At 38.7% G+C, this 27,742-nt stretch overlaps 3 protein-coding genes across 5 annotated transcripts; 1 reads left to right on the top strand and 2 right to left on the bottom strand.

Moving 5' to 3' along the window:
* Positions 1-4: 4 nt before the first annotated feature.
* lama3 (laminin, alpha 3) lies at positions 5-15,836 on the bottom strand. The gene is made up of 38 exons (XM_067597533.1): positions 15,581-15,836; positions 14,855-14,968; positions 14,582-14,694; positions 14,395-14,478; positions 14,146-14,249; positions 13,532-13,576; positions 13,263-13,414; positions 12,968-13,078; positions 12,566-12,677; positions 12,123-12,287; positions 10,731-10,921; positions 10,504-10,620; positions 10,273-10,424; positions 9,254-9,392; positions 9,053-9,152; positions 8,841-8,957; positions 8,593-8,763; positions 8,312-8,463; positions 7,509-7,709; positions 7,185-7,336; positions 6,882-7,044; positions 5,990-6,117; positions 5,760-5,904; positions 5,472-5,576; positions 5,241-5,377; positions 5,037-5,154; positions 4,750-4,878; positions 4,522-4,664; positions 4,250-4,369; positions 3,989-4,121; positions 3,771-3,889; positions 2,494-2,674; positions 2,188-2,337; positions 1,932-2,091; positions 1,685-1,812; positions 1,473-1,566; positions 1,275-1,379; positions 5-1,162 (listed from the first exon to the last, which is right to left on the bottom strand). Exons 1-38 carry the CDS (start codon positions 15,746-15,748, stop codon positions 1,017-1,019), a joined length of 5,064 nt encoding a protein of 1,687 aa, XP_067453634.1. The 5' UTR covers positions 15,749-15,836; the 3' UTR covers positions 5-1,016.
* Positions 15,837-16,097: 261 nt separating this feature from the next.
* cts12 (cathepsin 12) lies at positions 16,098-19,924 on the bottom strand. Its single transcript, XM_067598130.1, has 7 exons — positions 19,796-19,924; positions 19,587-19,706; positions 18,485-18,649; positions 18,175-18,396; positions 17,901-18,069; positions 17,665-17,770; positions 16,098-17,526 (listed from the first exon to the last, which is right to left on the bottom strand). Exons 1-7 carry the CDS (start codon positions 19,913-19,915, stop codon positions 17,427-17,429), a joined length of 1,002 nt encoding a protein of 333 aa, XP_067454231.1. The 5' UTR covers positions 19,916-19,924; the 3' UTR covers positions 16,098-17,426.
* A 1,881-nt stretch (positions 19,925-21,805) lies between these two features.
* ankrd29 (ankyrin repeat domain 29) lies at positions 21,806-27,428 on the top strand. Of its 3 annotated transcripts, none has more exons than XM_067597531.1 (10): positions 21,806-21,984; positions 22,549-22,659; positions 22,956-23,054; positions 24,014-24,112; positions 24,383-24,481; positions 24,857-24,955; positions 25,125-25,223; positions 26,047-26,142; positions 26,263-26,361; positions 26,453-27,428. In XM_067597531.1, the coding sequence occupies exons 1-10, from the start codon at positions 21,973-21,975 to the stop codon at positions 26,534-26,536; spliced, it is 897 nt and encodes a 298-aa protein (XP_067453632.1). In that variant the 5' UTR covers positions 21,806-21,972; the 3' UTR covers positions 26,537-27,428. The 3 variants fall into 3 exon arrangements, with proteins under 3 accessions (XP_067453632.1, XP_067453631.1, XP_067453633.1); XM_067597530.1 differs by having other exon boundaries at positions 24,857-25,042; XM_067597532.1 differs by lacking the exon at positions 22,549-22,659 and having other exon boundaries at positions 24,857-25,042.
* Positions 27,429-27,742: the final 314 nt, after the last annotated feature.

The following is a 27,742-nucleotide window of genomic DNA, read 5'->3' as shown; positions in this document are numbered from 1 at the left end:
CTGATAATATTAAAATGTATTTATTTTAAAATTACATTTTAAAAAGTTATCAGATAATTGCCAAATAGAAATTCTGCCTCAGGCACAAACATGTTTATGGTAACATCTAACATTATATATGCATTTTTAACACAAAAGGTCAATCAAAAGCTTTATTACTCTGTGTTTTTCATGTAATTTAGGTCTGGACAGTGTTAGAAAAGCGCTTTAGAGATGTTAGTTACTGCTTGAATCCTAATGTCCCCAGTATTTCCCCTAAATTCCCCAAGTGTGTAAAACATTTTTCAACATTTTAACAAAATATATTGCTAATGTCTATGTTTTATGGCTGCACCATTGCATCAAATGGAAATTTGGGTGTCTTGCACAGAATTTTATGCACATTTCTCTGTAATTGACCATTCCCTAAACCCCTCCCCCAAAAAGAAATTGTCCAATCATAGTTCAGCCTCCGTAACTAGGCATGGCAGGCTTGTCAAGCTGTGAATTTCTCCACATGCTGAAGAGATGTCCATGGGGCTTTAATAATAGCGATATTCTGTATTTTATGAGTTCGGATGGCGGTTTTTAACCGTCTCCAAAATACAAGAGTAAAAGTATAAAGAATGGATAACACTGTGTGATCAAGTCTGGCAGCATTTCATGCAAGATTGTTTTGTGGGGTTACAGGTTAAGTTTAAAAAGCCCTGTTCACAACTAGTACATCCACTGTGTAGTATTTCATCACTGATGCTAATATATCAAACTGTAGGCTAAAATTAGCATTACTTAGAATGTTGAGTGATAAATCTGCCATTGTTATAACAGTAAACTACATGTATGTGCCATACGAGAATGAAAAGCTAGACAGGGCTTAGTGAACATCAATTCATTCTGACATTTTTTGGTATCTTTAGAAACTTGAAGAATTTCAAACTAACAAACGTTCAGTGATTTGCAACAAGGATTGCCTGCACTGTATGACTTTGTAATGATGCCAAAGGGACCCTGTGGAGCCACTCATTCATTACATGTCCTCAGTCTACAGGGCATTTATTGATGCTCACAAGGCCAACCACCCTGGATCCTGTCTCAAATGCAACAGGCCTATCATCAATCTTCACATTTCGCAAGCAGCCAACAAATGGTGAGGACACAGGGCTTCCATTTTGCTTTGCTATCCCTGAAACAAACAAGGAAAAGCAGAGTGCAGAAAAAGAAGACTCACGTTAGGGTTGTTTCATAAATGCTGATGTTTTTTTGAGAGATATTCTTTGAAGTGTTTGATGCTTTACCTCCAATGTAAAGTGAACCCTTGGTTGAGTGCAACTTAGAGGGGCCATCTCTCTGGTCAGACACGGAGTCCACCGTTAGTTTGATAACTTCATGTTTTTTTGACACTGAGGGATGAGGGACAACAGCGCTGGAATTTAAGATTCAGAGGTACACACCACTCATGTATGATTAAGTTTGTATAATGTCAGCATGCATACCTGAAACCATGTGAAATTTTCCATCACAGAGGTTTTGAGGAGGAGTCACTTCAACACTAACAGCTCTATTACCATCATTCACTTCGACACCCACCTGGTAAAAGATTGAAGAGTCACAAAGCATGTTGTCGTGGTCATTTCATGCTGTTTTTCTTTTGAATCACTGCCTGATCAGCTGGCATCACGCATAACATCTAAGAGTGAAAGGTTACCTTGTTCTCCATTAAGAACACATTAAGGCTAGCCTTGTGACTTTGAACGTGGAAAAGAAGACCTGTCAGGCGTTGAGGACGCAGCCCGAAGGCCAACACAAAGTCAGAGCCAGCAGTAAAGTAATTATCTAGAAGAGGAAATATGCGTCATTAGATTTGGGGTCAGTGCTTGTTGTAACTTGAATTGATATATTGACAACAGGGAAATAAAACAATACACCAGGAGCCATGCAATATAACATCAAACCTAAGATGATGTGACCGCCGCCAAAGTATGTCCCCATCACATTGTGCTCATCGAGGCAGGGTAAAGCTTTGTGGCTTGCCTTAGGTTTCACAATAGCTTCCTCATTTATTTTGAAATTCCGTATACAGCCAATAATACTGTCCGTGGGAATGTCATATATCTGAGTGAAAACGAGGAGAAGAGAAAATGGTCAATTTAAACGATGTGACATAGATGTTAAATAAAAAGTCATACAATGATGAGGTTTGATACAGACGTGTGAGATTTTCCTTAGCGGATCACCTCCCAGATACACAGGGTTGTGCAGATCTAAAGCTGATCCCTCATTGTTGGGCAAAACACCATCAGTCACACGGATTCCATCAACCAGCAGATGAAAATTACTGCTCTCCACACTGAACTCAATCTGCACACACACAAGCAAACTGTCAACACAAGTCTTCCGCCTAAAGACTTTAGCCAAACAGATTTTAGGTCGTTATCACTGTGATCTTCAGAAGACTGAAATAATACAATTGCACGTGTTGTGGGCACAGAAATGTGGCAGCAAATGATAAATTACTTTGTGCCATTGCCCGTCGTTGCTCTTCTGTTTGTGGAAGATGATTCTCTCTTGCCCGAGGAACATCTTGACCTTGCCATTAGCCATGTATAGAGCCAGCAGGGGGATGACTCCTCTCCCTGACAAGTGGAGGATCAGCCCTTTGGACGACTTGGTCTTGACTTCTAGAGAGAAGTGAGGCCTGAGACACACAAGAGTACAACAGTGAGTTTTCTCTTTTACTATTTATGAATGAATGAATAGATGGGTGGATGGATGGATGGATGGATGACTTACTTACAAAAGAATGAAGGGAGGTTTTTATAAGACTAGGAGGCAACACACCACTTGCTTAGTCTCTCATGTGGTGCAGGGAATCAAAATCCTCAAAGATTCAATTCCAAAGAAGAAAAAAGTCAATTCCTGCATGTCCAGACATGTCTTGAGAAAGGTCCTTGTGTCCAAAACATTGACACTTTTTTAAAATAAATCAATGCAGAGGTGATGTGTGTGTGCGGGAATTGATTTTTTTCTTCTTTGGAATAGGTTTTTATAGGACACAATAGCAAAGGGGCAAACCAAAGCAAAAAGTATAAATAAGGCAGTTTAATAGTAAGAAATTACAACAGTTGGCTTCGTTGGTTAGTTTGGCGTGTTAGGCATTTTGGTTGACTTAGCTTGGCTCGTTAGCTGGGCCATATTAGTTAGTTTTCTTAGCTATGTCTTTCTGGGTGTTGGCCCAACACAAGTTAAGAATACAAAGAGGGTCCCAATCTGATGACCCTGTAGACTTGTCTGCACTCCTACTTTTACACTCCTCATTTTTGTGTAGAAAAGTTTTTGATACCAGAGAAGGCAATTAGTGGCTATTTGGAAGACTGGTGGGACTAGATAAGCAGGGATGATGGCTGGAAAACTGAGCGGGTCATGGCATTCGGCTGAAACTGCCAGTCAAGCTATTTGGGCCAGCCATTGTAGGTCAGCCAAGGCAGATACAATGTATAGATATGAGGCCTCGTCAAGCCTCCAAGGATCTTCTCTTTGCTTAAGGTGACTCAAAGGCATTTTAATACATAAGTTTTGGGTTATACATCAGAGGGCTCTGTGGATTTATGATAGCACTGCCTGATACCCACCGCAAGGCCTAATGATAGGTCAAAACAATACTTAACATTAGTATGGGCTTCTATAGGAATTCTCACTCAACTTCTGGCATATTTCACTGTGCTTACTAATAAATGTTCCCTTTCCTCAGGAGAGAGTATGGTATTTTAGTGTTTATACATAACTACCATTACCTGTAATTAAGGTCCTCTTGTGGAACGGTGTAATTGAGCCAGCTGTTTGCCTCAGAGAGCTGGTATCCACCACGGTGTGGTTGCTGGGGTCTACACTGGGTGCCTGCTGGGTCCTGAGTCTGACACACAGCAGAGATATTACCTGTGTTACTATTTAATTATAAAAGCAATAGGTGAATTATTGTGATGCTGTAGAAATAATGGCTTGTTGTGCTTACATGTTTGTGTTTGGATAGCATAGGTGCTGGTGAATGTCCAGTTTGTGGTGGAGAATCGAGACTGCACAGGCCAAGGATCTCATTTCCCATTTGGGACAAGCTTAGATCAGCAGGTATAATTCCCTGCTGAGACCTGTGTCAGATTAGAGATTTTTACAAAACATAAATTAACGTTATTGTAGGATAAAAGGACGAATATCGTCAATATTAGAACAGCTGTGCCATTAAAAAGATGTAAACAGATTTCGAATGAGTCCAAACCTTGAATAAAGGTTAGCGATGCAGCCTTCAAATGTTTTTCCGTTCAAGTTTTGATCCATCAGTCTGATATGGGGAGATTGTTCCTGAGTCACATTTACATTATCAATGCTGAGCTCCAACCTGAGAAATCATGACAGGTTTAGTAGTGTGTTGTATGTTTGGAAGAAAATATTGCACATTATGGGAGTGTGAGCCTTGTTACAACAACAATTACCAGCACATTGTAATCAAGTAAAAGGTCCAAATATCAACAATAGGAGGACACATCTTACCCTGTTGGCCTCGTCGCTGCAGACAAGTAGTGCCAGCTCCCATCATTGTACCTTTTATCTGACTTCAAGGTATGATTATCACTACTAAATACTACATAGCCATCAGACAGGGACAGCTGAAAGTTGTTGACAGAGGTGGAGCCCTGTGGAAAATCAGAGAATAATAATAGAATCATCTTTAGCTTTTGATTCTCTTTCAAAGCTGGATCTGACACATGCTGGGTTTACCTGAGACCTGCTCCTGAGAATAGCACCATGTCTGTCTTTGCTCCTGAAGCCCAGAGAGATCGGCTGTTTGTTCCGGACAAACAGAGAATCAACAGACAGAGCTGAATATAATGTAGCTGCACGAACACCCTACAGGAGCCAGAAACACACTAGTATTAAATACCTACATCTAAACGCTATTCTCTTAATAACTTACTTTAAACATTTTCCTAATGAATGTGACAGATGTCTTGAGGCAGTGAGAGCAGCCATGCATCTTGGTGATCTTTTTTTTTTTGGTAGTTTACCAGTAGTGTGTGTGGACATCTATCACTGACACCAATCGTCCTGTTGTACTTAATGATATCCCCATTTAATTTCACTTGATCCACACATCCTCTCAGTGGTGGAGCTGTGATGTTATGTCTGAAATCCAAAAGCATAAATAGAACATTCAAAGACTAATCTGATGAGTCAAAGCTGTGAATGCTGCATGTATCTGTTGTGTTTACCTCTGTCTGAGCTGTGCTGGTAGACCCCCAATGTAAAAACTACTATAGTTTGATCGAATGTGCTCTGTGCGGATATTTTGCTCATGTTGATATTGCACAGTAAAGTTGTCTGCAATATAAATTACAAAATTTTTGTCCTGAGAAAGGAAACATACTTTCAGTTAAACGGACCAACAGCTTGCACTGCTACATGTTCCTTATGGAAAATTAACTAATTTTAGATCATCTTACAAATAGAGACACTTTTTCAGCACTCTGAGCTCTGAGCTCTTGACCTGCTTGTTGTCCTTGAAGTTTCAGGAAGCCTTGCTCCACAAACACATAGAAAAAAGACTCCTGTAACAGATAAAACACAGTATCAGTCATGTACAGTATCAGTCAGTACCAAAGACACACACAGTGTAGCTCTCTTTTGTTTTTGCTGATAATATTTTTTTTAATCTATTTGTAAATGAATCAGTTGTAATCACTAAGTCTTTGACTGATGCTTCTGCAGATTTGTTTAACTCAAAAACATACTTCATTTTCGATGTAGAATAACAAGGCATTTGTTTCTCGGCTGTTCGTGTGGAATTTCAACAGTATCCTCTTGTTTGGCATCTTTATGCACACCTTGCGGTAACCAGTTCCCTCATAATAATCAGTCACCTGTAACCGGGGAATCCTAAACAGATAAAGAATTATTTGACCATTGCTAGTCATTGTAATAACAGTACTCTGTCAACATTGACAACTTTTTGAATGCTTACGTCACAGCACACTGTGTTGTATTCACATTGATGGCACGCTTGTAGTTGAACAGGCAAACAGGATTGTCATTGATGTAGGAGAGTTTCATGGCTCCCCTGTACTTGGGGTAACGCAGCTCCGCCGGAGGCTAAATGAGGGACAGAATAGACCAGAGATGAGTTCTTCTACCATAGTACAATGATTTCTCAAAGTTCTTGTTCCTTTCTGATTGTTAAAACTACAGTACTAGAGTACTTCCGTATGGAAGCCCATTAATACCATAAAAAGAACATGAAAAGTTAGGCATGATAAATAATAAAAATCAAAACTATGACTTACTAAGTCAAAATAATGAGCTAATGAATTCTGAATTGCTAACTCAAAATTATGTAATCAAGTAAAAAGAGGAGTTAAGTCAAGATTACAAGAAGCTGAGTCAGAATTATCCCATAGAAAATTAGAATTTTAACATAATACACATAATTACAATACATAATTATTATATACTAAATTTTGAGATACTAAGGCAAAACTGTGCCATCCCAACTCAAATTAGTGACTTACTGAGTCCACATTTTGACTTACTATCTCACCATTTAGTAACACCAATCTCAAGTCAAAATCTCGATTTATCATGATTATTTTTTTATTTGTCATCATGTCTAACCTTTCATACTTTTTTTTCTTAGTGTACGTGGGTTTCCACAGTAATGACATTGTCTTTCAAGGAGAGGGGGGCTTGTTTACAAGTTTAGTGTTTGCACAAAAACAAGCAATTCCCACATGTTATCAATACAGATTGATAAAGTCTTGGTTTCCTTGATGCCCCTTTAAACCACTTTTCTCTGTTTCAACCAGTGTGGAAATTGAAAATATGCAGGCATAATGAAATAATAGCCAGCGACTAGTTACAGTAAAGTCCTCAGGGTAGCCGCCAACGTAGAAAACTAAGTTGTTTGGATCCAGGTCAAGAATGCCAGTCATCGTGTTTGGAAGGTTACGTTTCAGAGGGAGGCTGACACGCTTCTCTGATGTGAAGTTCCGCGTAATGTTAACCTCAGCATCTTGGTAAACTCTGCAGGAATTGTTGACACACAGAGATAATTAACACTTAACAGAGGAGGAAATGGTAAGTGAGGTACTTTCTCCAGAGAGACTTTCAGGTAGAAAATCCATGTTCATTGTTTAAACTTCAACATCATGTGTATGAAGTACCTGTAAAACATAACCCTGTCAAAGTCGAAGGATTTCACATTGGTAGTTGTTGTTATTTGACTGGTTTCCACCTCATGGACAACTCCACCCAACTTGTAGACACAAATCAGCACATTGCGTCTGATAGCCATCCCAATGTAGTCTCCAGAAGCCTAAAAATGAGAGAGAAGCATGACAGATAATAAATGATAAAATGATAAATATTTAAAAAGATTCTGTCACTCAAAATAACTTCCTGCTGATAGTGCTTGACAGGTATGTATGCCAGCTGTATTTCTCTACTTAAAAGACAGATCTTTCATGATTTTGGTAGGAGTCACTCACATTCTTGTTGCCCAGGTAGAAAACAAAGAAGTTGGCATGTTTGCCCTGGCGTCGCTTTCGCCTGCGGTTAGCCTTGGAATGATTGTTTTGATGAACATTGAGAAGCAGATCAACAGCTGTAAAAGCTTTTATGTCTTCAGGTTTTCTTGGAGGATGAAGCTCAATGTGACCCTTTCCATTGAAAGTGGTTGCTAAGGGGAGCTGTGCGAAGATCAGTCAGGGTCGAAGTATATTTGTAAAGATGGATTTGAAAAAAAAAAAAACTATTAAAAATGCTATACTGGGTGGCAGCAGAAACAAGATGTGAACACAATACTACTAGTTGATTAAGGTGAATTGTTAGCAAACATTTGGGTAATCATTAGCATTAGCAGTCATTAGCTCTCAGTGTGTTATTTGGGTCACCAGGTGAATGTAAGTACAATATTCACTCTCCTTTTAGCTCTGTTTTTGGTCTCCACCAGCTCCTGGGGGGAAAATGTCTGGCCCTAGATGCTAAAGTTGTCTGTCTGCTGTTTGTTGCAGAGCAGGTAACATACAGTGGATTATCAGAGATTTTTTTCACTAAAAACAGATGCCTGCTCCTATGAGAGCAGAACCAAAACAGTAAAAGTGCAGGATGAATAATCAAAACAATGAGCTAAAAGATGATAAAAGGCTCCACAGAGCTAAGGGGAACTGCAATCAGGTGATAAGTCTCCATGGGTTTGTCACCACCAGCAACATATACAAGTAGTCATTTGATAATTTTTGATTTAATCAAAGCTGGCAGGCAAGAAACAAATTAAAATGAAATACTTTACCCTATTAACAAAAGTTCTTGTCTCCTCTATCAAATCCTTAATTTGTCTGATGGTTTCTGTCATGTTGGCACCAGGAGACAATTCCCTACTGAAAGCCTCAACTTGTGTGATGTTGTCACTCAACACTGAGAAGGATGCGTTTATGCTCTCCACTGAAACAAAAGCAGAAAATGAACAAATTAAATGATAAAATTGTTCTTTTCAATGAATCAGTAGAAAGACAGGAATAAGATGGTGTTTTATTTTATGACGATGGGTGTTTTTCACCTTAAAATACTTACATGCCAGGTCTGAATCATTTAATATGTCATCTACATTCAAACTGACATTGTGGAAAGTTATTCTCTCCAGTTCCTGGCTGATATTCTTCAGTCTTTCTGTTACATTACTGACAGTGTAGTTAGAAGCAGAGGCAGCTGTTTTTGCAGATTCTATAAGGACTTCGGAGTCATCTGAAATCAAACGAACAATATTATCTACTGTGATGCAGGTAATGTGCGTAATCTGAAATGTCAAGTTAACCACCAACTTCTTTTGATCTTTTTGAGGTCATCACTGATTGTTGAGATGTTCATTCTCAGTGATTCTCCCTTTTCCTTTTGCTTATTCACACGGTCTTTGTGGGCATTCACTGTATGTGAAAGCACTGTTTCAAAGACAAAAAGTGGAAAATCTTAATTTTTGAGCATTCAAACTTAATATAATGTATCTAAATTGTTACAAATGATGCTTTTTACACACTTTCAAGGTCAGTCTGAGTCTCGTTGGCTTCTGTTTGTAAATGGGACGAATTATCTTTGAGTCCTTCTGCCCTGTTGACCAGACCTCCCCCTTTCACATCCTAAATTATGGTAACAGAATCATATTAATATTTTGATAAACATTACTGTTACTAAACATTATGTTTTTTTCATCCAGCATTAATTTTAGTATCTGAGTTACCTTTAAGGCTTGCTCCGAAGCCTCGCTGGACTGATTTGCTGCCATCTCTGCCTTTTCCAAGGCATTTATGATGCTGTTGTAAGCACCTGTACCCAGGAAACTGTGCAGGTCAGTACTGTTGGTGGCATTATGAAGCACTCTGTAATAACACAGCATGGTGTATTAATGTCAACATATAGTCTGTGTCTATCCACTTTTTAAATTTCTTCTACTTCACATCATTGTTGGAAGAAGTATTCAGATCTTTTCCTGTTGTACTCTGTTTGATATACCAATATATTAATGTAAAAACAAGAATTAGAAGTAAAAGTCCTGCGTTCAAAATCCAACTTAAGTAAAAGTACTAATCAGCGAAATGTACTGAAAGTATGAAGTCTCCCCTGTAGCTGATGTATTGTTATATATGACATTGTTAGTGTTAATACTGATGAATCAATACATAAGTAGCATTTCACTGTTGCAGCTGGTTGAGCTACTTTATATAAAGTTAGGTATTTTAGTCCAGTGGTTCCCAACCTACGGGCTGGGCCCCCTCAAAGACCACAAGGTAAATCTGTGCGGTCATAATACTACTTCATAAATTTGTATTCTTTTTTTGGACCTTTCTCTAATATTTGCTTTTATTTATTGTTGTAATTGATACATTTACCTCTTTGTTGCTTGAACTGTTATTTAAATGAAACAATCTGAGAAGTCCAGAGGGTAAATGTCCTCTGGTTGGAACTATGCACAAAACAACTCAGATATCTGCTCAAATAGACACTATTTTCTGTTTTCCTTTAACCTTTCTTCTTAAAAGTTGTGAATCACTAGTTTAATCATGAACTATGAATTTTATTTCATCATCATCATGTTTTATGTAAACTCTTAATCTGAGAAGTAACCAGTAACTATAGCTATCAAATAAATGTAACAGAGTAAAAAATGCAATATTTCTTTCTTAAATGTAGTGGAGTAGAAGTAGAAAGTAGCACAAAATAGAAATACTCAAGTAAAGTACATGAGGAAATGTTACTCACTGTTGAAATTCTGTTGCCAGTCTGTTGAGCTCCTCTGCATGCTCCTCAACCTTGGTTATGTCCACCTTTGCCATAATTCGTTGGATGTGGTTTAACTTGTTAAAGAGCTTCGGCTTGGCACCATCTAGCTGAGCTGCATGATTTTCAAATTCCTGCAATTTACATACATTAAACTCAATTTCCACAGTCCAAAACTTGGAGGAATCATTGTGGAAAAAGATGCATGCTTACTAATTTAATTTCCTCGAGCATTAAGAAGATGTCGGTTATATTCTTTAGCAGGTCTCTCGTCATTTCAGTCACAGGAGGGAGCGTGCTATTTTCTTTTTCCACCTGAGCTTGAAGATGCTGGCAAATGATTAATATTGAGAGGTGAAACCATCAGTAAGACCCTACAAGTGTTCTTTTGTATATCAGAAATGTATGATACCACCAGTGACAGTTGCGTTTGACATTACCTGCAGATGTTGAAGGGTAGTACCACTCTTCAGGTTAAGGTCCTGTGTCCTGTTGACTGCATCCTCTGCGTGTGACATCAGCTCAGCCAGATCCCTCAGAGAGGAGTCTGAAGCCATCAGAGAGGCTGCAGTCTGATTCAGTACTGCCTGGTTGGTTGCCATATGAATGGTCATGTTTATTAAGTCCAGTACTGAGGAGAACACACAGATTCAGGATTTCACATGTTGAGACAATTTACTCTGTTACACTAATGTTTATATTAGTGTTGTATATGGTATTTATTGGATATCAGCCAATCAGTGCCATCTATCTCTGATATGATCAAGGTTCCTGAACCTTGGCTGTAGCCAGCTCCTGGTTAGCTTAGCTTAGCATAAAGAATGGAAACAAGGAAACAACTAACCTGGCTCTGTCCAAAAGTGATGAAATCCTCCTACCAGCACCTATAAAGCTCAATAATAAATACAATATATCTTGTTCGCTTACTGTAATCTCTGCTGGCTATTTGGCAAGTCACAATGAGACGAGACATACGGAAGTCACTGCTCCCAGCCAAGATAAAATCAGGCAGATAAACCTGCCGTAACACTGCAACATGTCGTTTTTACAGTTTTTTTGTTCAGGTTAGACAAGTCTGATATAACTTATATAACATGTTAGTTATTAGGCGTTTAAGGTGATTCAAGATTCAAGAAGTTTATTATTGTGTGCACAGTAAACAGGAGCAGTTACACCATACAATGAAATTCCTACTCTGCTGGTCCACTCCTCACGAAAAAAAGAGTTAAATTAAACTAATTTAAAAAAAACAGGTGCTGGTAGAGTCTTCTAACTTTGAGCCAGCCTAACTGTTTCCTTCTTTTTCCAGTCTTGATGCTAAGCTAAGCTAACCGTCTCCTGGCTGTAACTACATAATTAGTACACAGACACAGGACACTCTGCAAGAAAGCAACCAAGCATATTTGACAAAAGTTGAACTATTCCCTTAAAAAAATTTTCCCATGAATTTGTTAAAGAAAAACCTATGAGAACTTGTCACTTTTAAAATGTGTATTGATAAAAGCTTTCAGAAACTCGTCCAAAGAAAATAAGGGGGGTTTGTTTTCTCCCATCTATATTTTGATAATGATTATTAAAAAGGAAATGTGGATGAAATTTAGTGCATAGATAGCTCCTGGTTTGGGAGTTCAAAATCAAAGAGATTTTTTGTTTTTATTTGCCTGCCTTCGTGAGACGGTACAAAATTGGTTGCTTCCAAATTAGCTGTAAAACAGTGTTACATTTGTGTGTTTTTTCTTCAATACAAGAATTTCCGATTATTTTATATGTAATCGGAACATAATATCTTTGCCAGAGAGCAACCAATAAATAATTATGTAAAAATCGCTCACATTTGTGTGCCTCCGCTTGCTCGCTGCCAGCTTTGTCTCTCTGAGCAGCGCAGCCTCTCTCTCTCATTTCCCTTACGATGCGTTGAGCCTTCTCCATCCTCCGGACTTTGTCACTTTCAGACACGGAATCTCCAGGTTTCACCGTAGTTGGCTTCTTTATCAAATCTGACAAAACACAATAACAGGAACACCGGTGCTGAGGCTCACTTTGACATAACCAAAGTGACTTTCCTGAACAAGTTTCACAAGTTCTTGGAAACGAGAGGCAGAAAAGATCTACTGGCCAAAAATGTTAGCTGTTTTTTTATTAATTCTGTTCATGTGAGATTGATATTTCACACAGCTTTCCATAAAATTTGAAGAAAATCTCAAAGCCAACCTGCAGAACAGTGGTGTTACATCACGCCGATGTAAACGCATGTATTCCTGTTTAACTGATATACCTTGTATTGTTGTAAGAAGAGCTTCCACTTCAGAGAGAAGATCCTCTGCTTTCAGGTTTCTTGCATTCACACTCTGCACAACAATCTCCAGATCTGATGAAGTTTTAAGTGTCTAGAAAGTTGATCATAATTTTGAAAACATTGTCAAGGCTTGTCATGTGTGTCCAAATCAGTCTCTGTAAATAAAACTCAGCAGCAGGGCTTAGATGACATCGTGAGCTATGAGTTTTACGGTTTGTCACTTTCTGACATACAATATCATAGCATTTTATAAAAATGCCACCTGCAGTATTCAAACAATAATTTATACTCACAAATCTGTTTATCAACAATTACAATTATCCTCCTAAACTCCTGATATAGTTTCAGTTTGATTAACTGAGGAAAATTTTCTCCAGGTACCTCGTTAATCAGTTGACTCAAGTCAACTCCGACAGCATTCACATCTGCTTCCAGCTGTACAAGCTTTGGATCCAGATGTTTCACAGCAGTGCTGTATGTCCCAACCAAAATCTGCAAAACAGCAGAAATGGAGAAGTTCTCTGAGCATAGAGAAATGATATATTACAGACATAACAGGTTTTGCGATCATTTTTTTAGACAAATAGCTTTTAAACATTTCTTCAAGTTTAGTTCATTGTGGCAAGTAACAGAAAATGTGACAACTTGGTGGCACTGATACATTCATGAACTGTACCTTGGTTTTAGAGATGTTTGCCTCCAGATTATTTAGCTTCAATAGTGAATCAGAGCCATGATTAATGTTCTGCAGCTGCCTCTTCAGCCGAGCCAGGACATCGTTCATCCTCTCCAAGTCGACCAGTAAAGCATGAGTGCAGCTGTCACATTCTGTCAGTAAATACAAGAAGAAGATTAAATACAAGATCTAGTTAGTTCTCAGTGTGAACCACAGGTTACTCTTCAGGTGACATATTAATGTAAGAATAATTTTCAACAGAAACTCACCATAGCCGTGATCACCACAGCTACTGTCGCCAGATGTGATGCACTCTGTTTAAGGGAAAGGATATTAAATACTAGTATGTGATGCACTCTGTTTAAGGGAAAGGATATTAAATACTAGTGACGTTAAGGACCAGTGTGTAGCATTTAGTGGCATCTAGTGGTGAGGTTGCAAATTGCAACCAACTGAATACACCACCATCTCCCCCTCCCCTTCCACACATGTACGAGAAACTACAGTGGCGGTTATGCCGATAACGCAAAAGGCCCTCTCTAGAGCCAGTGTTTGGTTTGTCCATTCTGGGCTACTATAGAAAATGGTAGTGCAGCATGCAAGGCTACATGGAACAGGACCCTATAAAGGACTCATTCTAAAATAACAAAAACACAACGATTTTCATTTTCAAGGGATCATACACTAATTAAAACATACTTAAGAATATTATATTCCATTTCTGCCAAGTCTGTTCCACCAGATGCCACTAAATTCTACACACTGCACCTTTAAGGAAACTGACTGATAAAGACATTCAGTATGTTAGGAAAACAGATTTGATATGTTTTTATATTTACCTGAACCTTTATTTCCCTGTATGTGTGTGAAAATTAATATTTACCTCCGGTCAGAGAATCACAAATGTTCAAGGTGCCATCCCAGCAGTTGCAGGGCTTGCAGTTGCCTCCATACACCAGTGGATTGCCGTAGTAACCAGATGCACATCTGAAATAGAGAGGAAGGTTTTTACACTTTTAACGACAGACCTACATACTAATATAATTCATGAGCCTTGCATTGAGCACTGGACAGTAGGGATTTGGTGCACTGATGACACTGTTAGGTGTCACTTCTTGAATAGTAAACAGACCTCTCACATCTGGTTCCGCTATAATTTGGTTTGCACAAACATTCAATCGCTCCTGAGCCGATGTCCATACAGGCCAACGCAAAACTAGGAAAGAAAAAATTCATATTGATGCAGGATAAAAAATCTGTTGAACTTGGTTGAGCTAAAACTGTTCTGTAGAGGCAGAGTAGGTAATAAACAGACTGACTTGTTCCATACAGAAGGGCATGGACAGGCTTGACAGCCCCTGTTGAATGCGTTTCCATAGTAACCCTCTTTACATCGTTCACAGTGGTCCCCAGTGGTGCCAAGCTGACAGTTCTGGGAGTAATTTAGATGAAACACAAAAATTTTTTGGTGTCTGGTTTTGCAATGTGCTCAGAAATGCCATATGTGTGTGTGTGTGTGTGTGTGTGTGTGTGCATGCGTGCGTGTGTGCGTGTGTGTGTGTGTGTGTGTATGTATGTGTGTGAACACCAACCACACAGATCCCTGTGTGCTCATCACACTCATTAGAGAGTCCATTGCAGCTGCATGGCACGCACTGACCCCTGTCTGATCCAGTCCACTGTCTGTAGAAGCCTGAGCCGCATTTCTGTGTGTGTGGACACAGATAGCAGAGCTGAACATACGACTGTGGCACAGTAAACACAAGCAAGTACTCCACCACCACTGACCTGATTAGGAGGAATCCATTATTACAATGCAATCAGTTAATGTGCAGCTTGCACATTAACTGATTGCATTTTTCACACATAAAATAGACTCTGCTGGTCTGAGTTGTAAATCAAGGTGTGGCACAAAGAGAGAGAAACACACATGGTGATATACGCATCGAAGAGAGTGCATGTTGAAAAGGGCCGTATACTATACTAAGACATGTGCCATTGGACATACATACTGTACTCTTGAGTATCTATGTTTCAGCTTATGATGCCATAAAAAGATTTTTTATACCTGAGACAAGAAGAAAGTCATTCCTGATAGTGACATAACTTTATTACTTGTATCAGAATAAAGATAACTTTTTGTAAGAGGTCAGGTAAAAGGTGAGAACCATCTCAAGTAGTCTCTATCTGTTTGCTTGACCCAGTTTAGCACCACAGCCTGCAACATAAAGTCCTCACTGACCTCAAAAGGTGGTAAACAAAGACTGTATACAAAAACCACAATATGTGAAAGGAAACTGCACAAAGAGGTGCATTACCTGACCGATAACACCTGCAATCTGGTGGCCGAAGGAAGGATCACAGAACCTTTTCTTGCTGTGTTGTATCTGATGGATCTGATGTTTGTGAGTAGAGGGACAAACTGAAGCAAAGCAGAGCAAAAACAACCAAACTATGCCGCAAAACAAAAATTTACTCCGCTGCATTTTAAGCTATTCAGTGAGCCCTGTGAGTTAAGCAGTGGCCATAGTCCGGAGAGCTGCTTCTCCCAGCTAAAATCTGGAGCAAGTGAACCTTGGATCTCTTGATATGAGAGAAAGTTGTAGGTTTGTTTGCAGTTTGTTTCAAAGTACACTGAGGTGTGGTTTGAGACATTAAGCAGTGAAGCACATGAATCCAAACTGTGAACTGACATAATGCTATGCACAAACGAAGGGGTAAATACAGTTTGAGGAAAATAACTGATGAAATGTTTTTAGAATGGTTGAAAAAACATACAAGAATACCACACAACATACCACAAACATTTATATAATTGGAAATACAAAGTTCAATTTTATTTGTTCTATCTCAAACAGATTCAAGGCCTGAAACACTGTGGCCACCAGGATCATATTTTAATGTGTAAAACAAGTGCTACTGTAACAAAAATATTAAAGTTTTGCAGTCAGAAGATATCACAACACAAGAGTTAAAACAAACAGTGGCTAACATTGCTCATTGAGTCACTCAGTATCCTTTAACAGTCAGTTATTTGTTTAAAATGTACTGACTGTGATTGACTGTATTTAGTATAGTCTCTACAATCAGTGGGGTTGCATAATGTAAATGAATGATATCATAATAAATATTACTCATTTGTTAAAGGTAGACTGTAACATTTGTTGATCAGTGGTTACTGTGGCTACAGGTGACAGTAAAACTAGGGGAGACTGCAGGCAATTGTAACATCTCAAATTGCACCAATCAGAAATGAGACAGAACCATGAAACTCATTAAGCACATGGTCTGTGATGATCCCTCTCTGCCTGCCAAAGGACAAACTGATGTCTCGTACTTGTCAAAGTTGTTACAATTGCCCCTGCACATGGGGGCAGATGTAACATTTGACTTCTAGTGTTTCAGTCAATATTGTGACTCTAACATTGTAAAAACATTTGATGTCTGTTAACAAGTAGAACAAAGATACAAGTTACCTACGTAAAAACTGTATCCAAATAGTTGAAGAGGTTTTTGAGTAATGACATCAAAACCAAAAATTGTTACAATTGCCTCCAGTCTCCCTTACTGTTTAGCATTCAGCTGAAATGCTAAGCTACTGTAGTAGCAGTAACACAACTGGAGAAAAATAATAAAGTCAGTGAACTGACTTTATTGACAGTAATGTCTGTCACACAGCAATACTTATGTAAAGTTTAATAAAATTAGCTAACATTAGCCAACATAAGCTACTGGTCCTAACAGAACATGACAGGCTGTAGTAGCAAAACTAGTGTTGCTAGTAAATAATGCAACAATGCATTTTATTGCTAATGAATCTGACTTTTTATCTGTAAGTGGATGAATATGTTATTAACTCTGTACAAGGTTACATAGCCTAAATTTGACTAAAGGTGAAGTTTTCTATATTGGGTGAGTTTGAACAATCAAAAAAACATTTTGAAGATTAAATTAATCTCTACCCACAGATTCTTGTGTGTAAACTACATCCCTGAGAGCAGCAATGTGTTCACGTTAAAAGGCAGATTTGAGTATTAGCTCAAAACATTATCTACAGTGTCATGGGTTGTGTGAGCAATGACTGATGTTGTTTTCTGGAGCCCCATTCGCAGTCTGGTGGAAAAGCACAGCATTAACACTCGACCCTGAAGCATCTTGTCAGAATCACAGAATAGGGTACAAGGCATAGCTTGCAATGCCACAAGTGTTTCTGCCATCCCGGACCATTCGCATGTAGCCGCCTTCACCCCAGCTCGTACCCCAACTAGAAAGAAAAAAAAGAAATTCGTGTTAAAACAAAAAACACTTGTACAGGTGATATATAATAGAAAATGGATTAATTTATAAACCCAAATTTGTATTGTATATTGTATATTGTGAACTCATATTTAGTTGTTCTGACCTGTTTTTGATGATCCAGTAGTCTTGGCCTCCTTCAGAGCCGTAGCCAACCAGCAGCACCGCGTGACTCAGATTGTTGGGGTTGCAGCTGGGCTCATCATATATTCCTGTAAGAGAAATTTGAAACCTGCATTAACTGATTTTTTGGCCACTTGATGGCATTTTAATTTAAAGCATCGTCTTCATTTCATTGCTGACATAACAATTGTATAGAGTGGGTATTTTAGGATAATTAACCTGAACTGTAGAACAGGAAGCTTGAATGATCTGCATCAATGGCTACTGTAATTGGCCCAATAGTTGCCACAGCATCAGCCAGAGCCTGCTCATCTGCTTTGGGTATGAACCTGTAGTCTTTGATATGGGCAACCGCAAGTCTGCTGTCGTAGTAACAGGGCTGGGTATCCTGTAGAGAGAAATACAGAGCTGAATGTTAACAGCAGACTAGATACAGAATATTTAATAGTTTTAACTGTTCTGACGGAGGTGGAGCCAGCAGATTGAACCTCACCATTGAGGTGTATGGGTAGGTGCTTGTCGACTGCAGCCCATTGCCGATCACATAGTCATAGGCGTTGGCCATCCAGGCACCGTTGCAGCCAAAGGTACCGTAAGATCTGGAGCAGTCCACCAGGTTTTGCTCACTCAAGGATACAAGCTGACCTGTCCTCTTGTATATTTGTCCCTCTATAGCTCCTGTTGTGCTGAAGGCCCAGCATGAGCCACAGTAACCCTGAGAAGGACATTTTAACATACGTTTGAAAGTGTTTGTGATTCAATTTGTTTAAAACCAACAAAAAGTGAATTTTAGAGTGTCTTACCTGATCTTTCACCTCAGTGACGTAACCCATGTTCCTGTAGTCGACAAACCAAGAATCAAACTTCTTAGCGTTATTACGCAACCTTCGGGCTGAGACAGCCTTCCCCCTCTTCACGAACTGGGCATCTATCAGGGCACCTTGCAAAACTTGGTATTCTTGTCTTGTCTACATATGGAGAACATAAAGCACATTGTTATACAATAATTAATGTTACCTATATCTTTGATGGGATTTCAAGAAAACGTTTGCATATGTTTATTCGCTTTGTTACCAAGAGTTAGATAAGAAGATCAATACGACTCTCATGTCTGTAAATATGCGGTTACAACTAGCAAGCAGTTAGCTTGGCTTAGCATGAACACCATTAGCCTGGTTCTGTCCATAGGCAACAAAATTGACCTACCAGAACATAAAGCTCTCTAATAAACATGTTATATCTTTGTTTGTTTGGTGATTTTGTTACTCTTTTGCTCAGTTTCTAGTCTTTATGCTAAGCTAAGCTAACTGGCAGCTGATTGTAGCTTCATATGATCAGAAGTTTAAGAAGTTAAGACCTCACCAGCATCCTTATTTTAAACCTTTATCTGCTTAATGAAGTAATTCATAATTAACAATCACTGAACAACAGAAGTAGTATGAGCAATGTCTGTTTGTTTGAATAATTGTCACAATCTGTATTGTTTTAAAAATTAAATATGTAACTACCAAAAAAAATAATTGTCTCTATGAGTGCAGGGGTCTCTCTGGTGGTAGAGCGTGTGGGCCATTAATAGTGGAGTTTGTAGTTTGATCCCTGAGCTCCTCCTATCTCCTCCTCCTATGACACTGAACCCCATACTGCTCCCAATATATGAGTATTTTATTTTATGAAAAAAAAATAACTTTGAAAAAAAGTGTCAACCAAAAGAATATAGGCCTAATGTAATGTAATAATGCTGTAATAATCACAAATTTAGATTATACGTTTCTACTGTTTGCAATCATCAATAATTCTGCCATGTTGGGTTATTTAGTCAATATTTGAGTTTATAACTTATGATCAGTTTGTTAATTCCACTGAAAGCTTGATATTGACTTAAAAAACCCTTAAAACACAACTTACCAGGTCTCCATATTTGTTCATGGCCATAGTAAATGGCCTCATCCCCATTAAAAACCCCTGATTATTGTCTTCAATCTCCCGCTTGTTCTCCTCCCAGATGGCCCTCCTTTGAATATCGTCCTACACGACAACACAGAGCACATCAAAGGAAAATTCACATGAATCGGGGTACATGTGCACTTACTGTTTGCATTTGAGACATGTCTCACCATTTCATCATAGGCTATGCCATGACTGTTCTTCCAGATATCCCACTCAGTCAGGATCGCCTCATCTGAGTCTGATGCAACTCCACACAGCAGGAGAGAGAGCAGCATGGCTCTCAGCATGAAGCTGGCCTGCTGAACTACAGGGACAGGAACATCACAGTATAGTCAAACTTTCTGACCAACCAACAAGTTGAAACAACAAAAAAATGGCGCTCTGTATAGTTTGGCTGAGCTGAATATAACAGTTGTGTGATCCTAATAGTTGTGTAGTTACCATTTTACACAGGGTGACAGGATCATCTTTGTGATTGCTACATTGTCTGTATCTTCCTTTGAAAACATCGGCCAAGTCCAAAACATATCATTTTAGCTACATAACAGCACAAAATGAAACATTTCAACCCCTCTAGAATGAATTTGATAATGTATTCCTTTAAATGAATTGTAAATTAAACGAGACTGTATCTGTCTACTATAAAAATGTTAATAACATTATATTTATTGCGACAATTGAGTTGCTGAACAGTTTTCTTATGGACCTCTGTAAAAAAAACTCATTTGAGAAGGCTATGCTGAAAAGGAAAACTGTCTAAGAGCAACAGTCCTGGTCATTAATCTTCTAGCTGGTTGCTAAATTTCAGAGAGAAAAGAAAGCGTCAAACAACTTAAGCCCTAATAAGGAAATGAATGTAAAAAGATAAATGAGGTGTCGTGCAGTGATAATTAATGGATCACTACCCAAACTCTACAGTGTTGCTGCATGTAAAAGGCAGCCTGAGAGTTCAAATGATTTAATTGCTTTAATTCAGCTCTGTAGGTCTTAAAGCTGTAGTGAAACTTCTCACAATAGTGTTTACTTAACAATCCTAAAAAGGCAACACATTATAAACCCAGAAACATCAGAATCTACAGTTTTACCTCATGAAATTTAATAAAATGCAAATTGTCTTTAAAACGAAAATATTCACTGTTAAGTTGTGAATATGTCCATTTGTAATAAAAAGCCCTGCAGCTTACCTGTGTGGATGTGAGTCTGTTTTGTTCCCATGTTCTGAGAGCAACTCTGGTCAGTGATAAAGCAACAGACTCACTGACAAACATCTTTATATAGCTTTGCAATAAAAACATGTTCCCTCTATACTTTACTGGATCCCTAAATCAGTACTTATAGCAGCACCTGAGAAGGACATTAGTCAACAAAAATAAGATTCTTTCCATGCTCCTCCTCAGTAATACCTCTATTATCATTTCGAGAGAGCTAAAGCTGCAATATTGTAAATCCTTCAAATACCGCTTTATTGACCATAAGACATGACATAAAACTTTCCAAAACTAGTGATGGAAGAATTATTCCTTTAATTGAGTAAATAACAGCACATTAAAACAAAACACTCAAGTATTACCAGTCAAATATAGTAAAAATATATTTTTACTTGTTCTGTAGAAAAATGACCCCTGTGACTGATACATTATTATATATGACATCATTAGATTATTAATACAGAGAGTAAGTAGCATTTCAATGCTGTAGCTGGTCAACGTGGAGCTTTTAACTCAACAGTTAGGTAGTTCAGTTTAGTCCAGTGGTCCCCAACATAGGGGTCCGGCCCCCTCTCAAAGGTCACAAGATAAATCTGGGAGATTGTGAGGAAAGAGGGGGGGGAATTCTGTTACACAAATTTACAGTAATTTTTGGACTTTTCTACCTTTTTTTGTGAAATAACGAATGAACAGTTATTCAAATGTATTTTAATGAAAAATCCTAATCTGTCCAGTAAACAGATTAAAAAGTACAATATTTCACTCTGAAATGTAGTGGAGTAGAAGTATAAGGTAGCACAAAATTTAGAATATTCAAAAAAAAGTACAAATACCTCAACAATATTCCCACATAGACTACAGTACTTCAGTGAATACAGTCTATTACTTTCCACCACAGTGCAAATCTGTATCTATCCACCTGTGTGAGCTCGGCAGCGCCCCCCAGCGGCTCTCTGTGTGCCTCAGCAGCACTGCAGAGGATGAGCTCAGCTGACTGTCTGCCTGTTATTATGTCCGCGAACGGGCGCCGCCAACACCCCAAACACAGTGCAGCAAAACAGGCGAGAGGCGCTCAGCATCGTCTCTAATGAATGACTTCGCAGGAAGAAACATGAGTCACGCATGAGGTCTGCAGGATGTCTTTTAAGGTAAACCAGCCTTTTCCATCATTCTGGGCACAAAGCCTGGGAGGCCTCAATGAGAAAACACATTACACTTGCTTCCTCTTGCTTTTGCATCATTTGCAGGGTTTATTTAACAACGTGGTGCATTGAAGTGTTAAACACCGAGAGGAAACTGGTGTGAGCTGGAATTAAATTGCCTGTTTACTGACTTGAATGCAATCATATAATCCTGCTCTGTATGCGCGTGCCAGTGTGCGCGTGTGTGCTTTATGATAGTGTATTATATGGCCTGTGGTCCTACTTGAATTTCATTAAATTACAGTGTGTTTGTGTGTAAACACGTGCTGTTTGGTGCAACAAAAACTTAATTTGAATGTATTTAGTCTATATATGTGAGTGTGTTGGTGATTTGATCAATTGGCACACCTGATATGACTCACCTTTCATTCATGACACACATCAAACCTATAAACTTCAACACTTTGAAAGGACACACTCTACTGTTTTTGCTGATACCCTTCTGTCAGTGTGCATAATACTATAATGGTGGTTTCAGGTCAGTGGTTGTTGTGTGTATTTACCCTCCAGAAGGAAACACCCCTGGCTAATGCTGTGTTTTGGGCAGCGAGGAAGGGGAATTTGGCTCTACTTCAGCTGCTCCTCAACAGCGGGCGTGTGGACGCAGACTGCAGAGACAGTGTACGGACGCTGCATGTGCTGGCTGCTCAGCTGCACGCTTTAACCATAACCCACCTGTGGTAGGGACACAGAGCGCTTCAAGCCTTACCTCTGTGGTGCATGTGTGTTCACTTCCATGTTATGTCCCCCCACCCCCCCACCTCTCCCATAATAAAGCGTGAGGATTTCATGTGTTAAGTTGGAAAATCAGCAGAATTCAGCAGTTTCATCAGCACTTTTGAAGCAGTTTTCACTAAGTCATCCCAAACATAAAACAATCGAGGTTGCTAATTTATCACTGCCATATTTTCTTTCAGTATGGAACAACGGCGTTGATGGTGGCATCATACAGCGGCCATTATGAGTGTGTCAAAGAACTTATCATGCAAGGAGCCGAAATCAACTACCAGAGAGAGGTATGATGGGAAAATAACTGGAAGTGATCTAAGACTTTTCATAAAGCTTCTGTAATGTTAGTTTTATGTTTGAAAAGTATGCAGTCCTTTGACAGTCCAGGGTTGAGAATATGAAAAGATTGGCAAAAAAGTGTGAACATGAGCAGCAAAACTACACCTGAAACAAGTTACAAACTGCTCCTAAACGAGGCCTTAAAGGATTTAAGGTCTGACTTAAAACAACAGTCAGGAGCCCAAATGAACATTTTAACAACTTTTGCTTGCTGTAATTATTCCTCCTGTTCATACTGACAATTAGAAGATCTCCTCCAAATGTGCTGGCAATGTAATTGATAGAGGACAAAATCCACAGTCCTCATTTTGAGGAGAAAATGTATTTAAAAGTTTATCTGAAGATAATATGAGGCTTTTTTTGTCAAATAAAGTGGATATGTGTCAAAGTTACAGTCTGTTTAGTAAAAAAAATCCCTCTATGTGTCTTGATGAACAGTATTTTCCTGTTGAGTTGCAGTTGAAGTATAGAAACAAAAGAAGGAGTTTGGCACTAAAAAGACAGTATCGTTGAAAGATATTTAATTGATTTGATTCATTCGACTGGAATAAAGCTTAATTTTCAGCCTCAGAGATACATTTTCATAGGAAGGATGACAGTGGATTTAGTTTCCCATCACTTACAATGAAAGTGCATTATGAACGGATCTCTTAATGGCCAGTATTAACAGGAGGAATCATTACAGCAGAAAAAACGTGTTTCACTGTTCATTTTACCATCCGACTATTGTTTTAAGACAGACTTGAAAAATTGTGGACCTATCCTTTAATTGGATATTTTTAGATTATTTTTCTACATTTCAAATACATGCAAACATGGAAAGCATGTTAGCAACATGCAAGTTAAGGTCAAGGAAAATATTGCAGTGTATTGCAGTATCTTTTTTTTAATTTATCATTCTATCCAGACAGGTTCTACCGCCCTGTTCTTCGCCTCCCAGCAGGGACACAATGAGGTTGTCAAGCTCCTCTTTGAATTTGGTGCCTCCACTGAATTCCAGACAAAGGTATGCTGCAGGGCAACATGACGTGTATCATTCTTTATAATACAGGGTGTGATGGAGAATGCTCAGATACTATCATCTCAGACAATGATTCATGTGCATTATGTAGCAGTAAGCAGACAAAAAACTACTCTGGGGACTTAACAGACGTTCTCTCTGCAACATGTCATTCCCCATAGTCTATTTTTCTGTTTACGCTGTAGTTGAATGAACTTGTTACTAAAAATAGACTGCTGATGCCACTGCCAGCTTGTTTTTGTGTTTTTGTGGCAGGATGGTGGCACAGCTCTAACCGTGGCCTCTCAGTACGGACACTCCAAGGTGGTGGACACGCTGTTGAAGAACGGAGCCAATGTTCATGACCAGCTGAATGTGAGAAACCCTCACATCCACATCTTCTTCCTCTCACGCCTGCCTACTCTCACTGCCAGTACTCCCTCATGCTTTTTTAATCCTGCTTGTCTGACAGGAACATGATGCTTAGTTGCACACAGTGTCCCAGCAGCTGGAATCCAGTCTCTCAGCTTTCTGCGGACTGCTGAGTCAGACACGACTGACATTTGGCAGGATTATTGTTTGTCCTCATGCGGGGGGAAACAACCTGGCTGTACAGACTCACGTCTATAAAATAGTAGTGATAAAGGAATATGCTATTAATAGCCTCTTTGTTTAGTTGGAATGTTTTTCTCGCAGGTTTTTCAGCATCCAAATATTAGCCTCTGTATGAGATGATTCTTTTATTTTTAGGATGGTGCCACCTCTCTTTTTCTCGCCGCCCAAGAGGGTCATGTGACTGTGATTCGTCAGCTGTTGTCATCTGGTGCCAAGGTTAACCAGTCGAGGGAGGTAATGTTGCATTTTGAAGGATTTAAAGGACACGGCCACAGAGTGTCTCCCTCTTTAGATCACAGCTCTTTTTTCACATCTCTTCAGGTTAATATTGCTCTTTATTCTCACCTTCTCCCCCTTTATGTCCTTTTTCACTGCATCCTCCCCTCATCCATGTGTTTTCCAGGATGGCACTGCCCCCCTGTGGATGGCAGCTCAGATGGGTCACAGTGAGGCGGTGAAGGTGCTTCTCTTACGCGGTGCAGATCGAGATGCTGACAGACAAGTATGTTCTTTTAGGATTATTAAAGCAAACACAGTAAAGAGAAGGGGATGAGGATATCCCCAGTAGCATAATGGTTAAGGCACACACCACAGACCCCCCTCATTTCTGTCTGCTGCCCTACAATCAACTCTCTAATAAGAGTAAAAATGTCAAACAAATAATCTTAAACAAAAGATGTTTTGATTATTGATTGGTCCTCCTGTCTCTTACTTTGCCATTTTTTGCACCTTCTATATTGTCCAACAAGGATCATTACAGTCTCAGTTTAGTTATCTTATTAAGATTTCTCTGTTTAACTTCCAAAATCCAGATGAGAGAAGAGAGGAGTTGTGTGCTAATCTGTGTCGCTATCAATTATCACTGTCTGGTCCCAACATTTAAGCTTTATGAGCAGCAACTGTTTATCAGACTTTTCTGCCTCAAGTTTCACCACTGAGGCTACATACATCTTATTGGAGGAGGTTGTTGGACCATATGCAGCCAGAGATAAAAGTCTGCAGACACTACTCAGGGTTGGAAAATTGCTGCCACCTTGTTTGCATGTTTTTTTTTTTAAGAAATAATGTAATCTACTCTAATTTACAGCTGATATTTTCCTAAAAAGATGCTGGAATTTATCATCAATCAAAGATAAAGCAATTAAGGACAGTGCTTCTTGTAATACACAGTAATACATCATGAAGAATCACATTTAAAGAAACTAAATGTGACCACAGAGTCAGTTTGTTAATAATGCAGCAATAGCATTTAATTGTATTTTTGTTATTACATACACTGTGTAAGTAATTTAAATATTTTAATGTTTTTTCTTCTGTTTCTCGAGGACGGATCAACAGCGTTATTTAAAGCAGCTATAAAGGGACACAACAGCGTCATCGAGGAACTCCTCAAGTTTTCTCCTTCACTTGGCCTTCTCAAGGTAAAAGATACTGTCATGGATGTAGTTCTGTTTTTAATACTGACCCCACAGCACTGGATAAAAAGCAGGTTTATATTTGTTAGTTACTGGAGGATACATGTCTTTATTTGTTGTCTCCAGAATGGCTCGACTGCCCTTCACGCTGCTGTTATGGGAGGAAATCATCGCACTGTTCTGCTGCTGCTGGGGGCCAACGCAGACCCCACACTGCCCAATAAGGTAGAGAGCACTAGGATTTGGAAGATGAGGTGAAAAACATGCGGAACATAGGTAGATAATTTCAACTCATTTCCTCATGTGTGTTTTGCAGAATAATGAACTCCCAGCAGATCTCACAAAAAGCGATCGCATCCTAAGAGTTTTACATCCAAAAATCTTAAATGGTGACAGCTGATGACAATCCAGACTCCTGCCTTCATGCCTGCCTGTACTACACTGATGTGTACTGAGGGGAAACGACAACAACACAGTGTCAAATCTACTAAAACTCACAATATGTACAGTACATGGTGTTTGCTTTTGATTGCATCTGAAATGAAGCTGTCGTATGTTGAATAAACCTGGATTAAATGTAGAGTAACACAAATAATGTGCAACCAAAACGCATTTGTCTGCCATGTGCATCATCTCCTTTACGCTGACGTTCTACAGTATATGCATTTATTTTTGTTTACACCAGGTGTTGTAAGATTTATAGGTATTTTGCACACTTCTCATTTGCCTTTTTAATAAATGTAATAAAATGTAAATGTGTTAATTAATGCCAAAGTGGCAATGTGCATGTTTATTTGATGTACGAGGATTAAGTAATTTTATTATTAAAGCCACATAAGCCTAAACAGGCTTTGCAGGACAAACTATCAAGTTACAATAATAAAATAATAATGAGATATTGCATATTGTAGTAATATCACTTAGTTATAATTGCTAATATTCCCTAGAGTTCAGTCTTTACAGATGTACACCTGTGTCTCGCCTGCATTGTGGTTAGATTGATTTAATTCCCATTTTTTCAGCAATGTAAAATAATTAATTATAAATATTTATATCTATAGAGTTGCCTTGAATGATTATACAGTAGGCTATCTCTTTTTAAAAGCACAATATGTCAAAGATGACAATGTTGTCCCCCTCCACTCAAAAATATGTTTTTCTTCTTGCTCCTACAGTTGGATGTTTGAGCCTCACTGTGCAGAATGATGTGTTTGACACTAGAGGGCTGTTTTTACATTCATCTGCTGAAAGTGGAAAGTTTCTTTGTGTTCATTGAAAATCTATTTTTAAGAGGCCAGTCTACGAGTATGATTTGTCATATCACAAATAGTTTGGAGCCAATCCCTACAGAAATGTGATGTGGAAATGTGAAGCATCCAGTGCACAAACACAGAATGGACTTTACAGTGAAGTAGGAAACATCATGTATCCAGCAGTTCAACTTCTGAAAAGAAAATCCATTTGCATATTTATAGATTCTAGATTTTTTTTTTCTGGGAGAGGGAGTAAATGCTATTTTTTACAAGATAATTGAAATGTTTTTGTGGAAAAACCATATCAAACACACATTATTATTCAAAGTAGAGTATTTGATACACATCTCAAA

This window comes from Thunnus thynnus, chromosome 8 (genome assembly GCF_963924715.1).
Source record: "Thunnus thynnus chromosome 8, fThuThy2.1, whole genome shotgun sequence".
NCBI lineage: Eukaryota > Metazoa > Chordata > Actinopteri > Scombriformes > Scombridae > Thunnus > Thunnus thynnus.
The sequence above is the reverse complement of the archived record's forward strand: the minus strand, read 5'-3'. Positions and strand labels throughout refer to the sequence as shown.

What these genes read in the sequence shown, in the direction of transcription:
- lama3 (XM_067597533.1), bottom strand. Translation starts at nt 15,748, where the DNA reads ATGCAGCGGAGTAAATTTTTGTTTTGCGGCATAGTTTGGTTGTTTTTG. An exon ending in GACTCAGACTGACCTTGAAA is followed by an intron (nt 8,958 to 9,052) that starts GTGTGTAAAAAG and finishes TCTTTGAAACAG; the next exon opens with TGCTTTCACATACAGTGAAT. An exon ending in CGGCGGTCACATCATCTTAG is followed by an intron (nt 1,813 to 1,931) that starts GTTTGATGTTAT and finishes TTCCTCTTCTAG; the next exon opens with ATAATTACTTTACTGCTGGC.
- cts12 (XM_067598130.1), bottom strand. Translation starts at nt 19,915, where the DNA reads ATGCTGAGAGCCATGCTGCTCTCTCTCCTGCTGTGTGGAGTTGCATCA. An exon ending in CCTACCCATACACCTCAATG is followed by an intron (nt 18,070 to 18,174) that starts GTGAGGTTCAAT and finishes TTCTCTCTACAG; the next exon opens with GATACCCAGCCCTGTTACTA. An exon ending in CTTCCTGTTCTACAGTTCAG is followed by an intron (nt 17,771 to 17,900) that starts GTTAATTATCCT and finishes TTTCTCTTACAG; the next exon opens with GAATATATGATGAGCCCAGC.
- ankrd29 (XM_067597530.1), top strand. An exon ending in CTTTTTTCACATCTCTTCAG is followed by an intron (nt 25,043 to 25,124) that starts GTTAATATTGCT and finishes TGTGTTTTCCAG; the next exon opens with GATGGCACTGCCCCCCTGTG. An exon ending in ACCCCACACTGCCCAATAAG is followed by an intron (nt 26,362 to 26,452) that starts GTAGAGAGCACT and finishes TGTGTTTTGCAG; the next exon opens with AATAATGAACTCCCAGCAGA.